The 4,143-nt window shown below is 45.2% G+C and overlaps 1 protein-coding gene across 1 annotated transcript; it reads right to left on the reverse strand.

The window, feature by feature from the left end:
* Positions 1-305: 305 nt before the first annotated feature.
* On the reverse strand, positions 306-3,794 carry LOC100925599 (free fatty acid receptor 2). The gene is given in 3 exon segments (XM_003765140.3): positions 306-1,628; positions 1,630-2,289; positions 3,654-3,794. Coding segments are annotated over 2 exon segments (993 nt in total). The 5' UTR covers positions 2,286-2,289; positions 3,654-3,794; the 3' UTR covers positions 306-1,291.
* Positions 3,795-4,143: the final 349 nt, after the last annotated feature.

The following is a 4,143-nucleotide window of genomic DNA, read 5'->3' on the forward strand; positions in this document are numbered from 1 at the left end:
AGCTCCATACTTTCAAGATATGGAGTAGCCTTGTGGGCAAATTATTAAGCCTCAATTTATTCCTCTGTACAAGACTTGTGCAAGATCCCTACCTCACAGGGCATTTATGAAGAGAATGCTCTGAAGACCTGAAGGAATTGTAAAATTGTGGCCATTAGGAGTGATTTCCAATCCACCATTCCCCCTAACTATTCTTCACTAATCCCATGATCAGGCTGTAAGTCTATAGCATGAATGGAGTACTTCCTGACTGCCAAGCTGTGACTTGGACATTGCGGAAGTTGAAGAGGAAGAAGACACAAATCTCACCTTTAGGAAGTTTCCAGTTTAATAGGACAGACATAGTACATACTGTGGAATGACTAAATAACATACAACCTCATTTTGTTAATGGTGCTGTTTTCCATCTTTCTTTCTCCTTCAGGGAGCCTTTCTTATCTGTCTTTTCCAGTGTTCCATGTCCTTTGACACCTTCCTCTTGGCTCTTTTATAGCCCTTACTATGCCTAATACTCCTAAGCCTCTGGCAGCATTGGGTTCTGAAGCACCCAATGCCCAAAACTTGCTCAGCTCCGGGCCGGGCCCCAGTTCATGTACTAACATCCTGCAATCCAGCTGGGCTAACTTGGGGCCATTTAAACTCCATACAGCAGCCTAATATTATGGAGAAAGCCCTGGATTTGGGGTCAGAAAGGAGAAGGTTAAATCCCAGCCTAAAACTGTGTAACCTGAGAGAGTCCTGATGCCTCGAATGCCTCCCTAAGACTGTTGGAAGCCAAAAATGGGTGGGGTCTGCATCAGGAGGAAGCTCCTGATCCAAATATCAAAACTTTTATATATTCATACTTGTGTAAAGGTCAATTATCCTCCTTTCCATTTTTTGTTTGTGTTATTAGAGCCATGTTTGTTCCTCTTCAAAAGGAAATTCAGTCAAAAAGTTTAAACTATCTCTGATGAGGATAACTGAGTGGTGCAGTGAATAGAGCACTAGCCTGGGAGTCAGGAGGATCCCAATTCAAATTTGGTCTCAAACACTTGACACTTAATAATTGTGTGACTCCAGGCAGGTCACTTAATCCCTATTACATCAGAGAGAGAGAGAGAGAGAACATGCTGCTGAAAGATTTCTTCAAAAAGAAACACTCCTCCATGTCTGTGGCTCCCCATGTTTGAGCCCATGGTTAGATTATAATACAAGGATTCCTGAGACCATGGCAAAATTGAATATTTTTTGTGCTCTACCTTCCCTAACCTGTCCTACCTTGGCCCAAACACCAGGAATGATTAATTACCTACTCTGTGGTAAAGTCAGAACTTGCTGCCACATCCCCTTTGCTCAAACCAGTGTCCCCTGTGTCCGTCTTAGAAGTGTCTCTACCACAGTGACCCAGAAGGGAGGTCCCTTGCTTGTGCAGTGCCTTCAGTCCATTTCCAAAGGACCTGCGAACAGCCGAAGAAGAGAAGTAGAAAAGGAGGGGATCAAGGCCGGCATTGAGGGCACTGAACATCACAGCATACTTTCGCCAGTTGGGGGGTGTGCCTTTAAAATATCCTACCACATGGGAGACGTTGTAAGGTCCGAAGCAGACCAGGAAATTGAGGAGAGTCACAATTGCTAAGCCCATAGCTACGTTGTCGCTGGGCCCCGACCTGTGGCTGGCCAACCATGAGACACACAAAGCGCCAGTAACAGAAGATGGTTACTGCCATGGGCAGCAGGAAGAGAACCAGAACCAGCTCCAGGCGGAACGGGAGAACCCATTCCAGCTGATTGGGAGTGAAATTATCATAGCATTCCGAGGTTGGCTTGCTACTATTCGTTGTATTTTCCGATCCTATGTACTCCACCACAATGACAATGCTGCAATGTCCAAAGGACAGGATCCAGGCCACCAAAGCGGCAGCTAGTCCATATATGGGCTTCCGGGAGAGCTTGTATTGGACAGGGAAGGCCACCCCCAGGTAGCGCTCGATGCTGATGGCGGCCAGAAGCCATGTGCTGCAGTAGATGCTGCTGTAGAAGCCAAAGCCGGTCAGGGCACAGGCCTCCTTACCCAGGGGCCAGTAGAAGTTGTTGGCAGCCTCAAAGATCTTGAAAGGTAGCAGCAAGAGCAGCAGAAGGTCTGCCAATGTGAGACTGAGCAGGAGGATGTGAATCGGAGCAGGGTGAGGCTGCTTTACTCTTCGGACAAAAGCCCTGAGAGCCACGAGATTGGCAGGGAGACCGATTAGAAAGATCATGGTATAGAAGGCAAGGAGCAAATAGCTTTCTGTTGAATTTTCCATTCAGCTGGGGTGGAAAGGGACAAAATTAGGAGACACCCACTTAAACCTGGGTCACCAGTCTCCCATCCAATCTCCCCTCCCAGGAATCTAGCTGTCAGCACTTGCCTGCTCACACCACCTGCCAGTGCCCCACAGAGTAATTATTGACTTTGCCTTGGGAGGGGTATTAAGCTCCAGTTATTGCATTTGCTATCACATATCTCTGGGGGAGACCAACTCTGGCTTCTAACAGGCAATCTCTCCTTGTCTCCCATAGCCTTCCCAATCCCATCTGACAGTGCAGAAAGAGGATCTTGTCATGTTTCACTTCAAAAAATAAGAGTACAGAAGGCTTTGCAAGGGTCAGTGTTGAAAACTTACCCTTGCATATGTTTTGTAAATAAAAGGCTTTAATAAAAATAAAAAAATAAAAACAAAGGAAATAAAGAGTAGCGAACCAAGCCCCATTATGGAGAATTGGGTCACTTTCTTGGGCTTGGATATGTGTTATGTAAAGCCAGAAATCCTGCAAGCAGCCTCTGCTTTTCTCCTGCAGATACTGCTTTGTTCCTTGGCTTCAGGCAGAGCTGTAACTACAAGAGGAAGACCTGGGCTTTGCCCCCAAAATGTTTGGGGCACTGACAGCACTTGTAAGTCTTCACTGTTCTAGAAACAATAGAATTTAACTCCTGGTCAATAAGAATTGGCAGGCTGAGCTGAACTGTTTTCCTCTCCTATTCTGTTCTAACTTCTCCCTTACTTAGGGGGAATGGTCTGTGCTACTTGCTCCAGATCTCCAGATTCCTAGTTCAGGTTCTGGCTCTAGAACATTTGTTCTCCTGGCCGATCTCTTTACCTCACATCCTACTGTCTTTACAGAAAACAGATTTTCTTTCTCAGATTCCATTTCTCTCTTAGCTTATCTCTGTATTTGTATTTTTGAGAGAGGCTGGTCCCAAGCTGGATAGGACTTGAGTGAGAAGGAGTACAGGAGGTAGGAAAGGGTGAGTTAGCTAATCTAAATGTTCTAACTCTTGGGTTAGCCCTGTGACTTTTCATCAAAGGAGGGCACACAAGCTGTACCTGAGATAGGACAGTTTTTATTACTGCCTCTACTTCTAATTAGGAACCACTTAGGCTTTTTGGTGTCCAAACTAGCCGCTCAGTCCAACATCACCTTTGCTCTCTCCCCTTTTATGGATCTCTCCCAGTTACTTCTGCAGGTCTGGTCCCTACTTCCACAGACTTTCCCCCTACACTCTCCCCCATCTCCATGCCTCATCCCCATAATTCATCTTTAGCAGTGTCCCCCGACATAACCACACCTTCAGCTATAATCCCAGCATCCCATTTCCAAGAGCACAAGTCATAGGAACCCGATTGCCTTGCCTTATCTTGTTGTCAGATGATGGCTTCTGGAATCAGCCTCAAGTGGGAACCTTCCGTCTTCTAGGTCAAGACACAGAATTTTGAATGCTGCTACCATCAATTTCATGCAGGAAGGAAAAAAGCAGGAAATCCAGCTGGCTGAGGCTTTTTATACCACAACTAATCACATGATCAGAGAGAGGAAGATCAGTAGTTGAGCTATCTACTCTAAGAACCCAAACCACGTTCTCCTACTTCTAGCCTCAATTCTCACTACAATCCTGTGAGGTGGAAGTTATTGTCCTCATTTTACAGATGATAAGACTGAGATTAGCAAAGGTTAAATGATTTGTACAGGATCACACACATTCAAGAAAGAATTTGAACTCAATTCATGTCTAATATTCTCTCATGCTGATTGAATGACAGCTCATTCAAGTGTTTGCCATTGGGAAAAATTCTCAAAGAACTTGGAAAAAATGCTCCTCTTCTCTCTTAGAACATTTTCTAA

The sequence above is a fragment of the Sarcophilus harrisii genome, chromosome 3 (assembly GCF_902635505.1).
Source record: "Sarcophilus harrisii chromosome 3, mSarHar1.11, whole genome shotgun sequence".
Taxonomy (NCBI): Eukaryota; Metazoa; Chordata; class Mammalia; order Dasyuromorphia; family Dasyuridae; genus Sarcophilus; species Sarcophilus harrisii.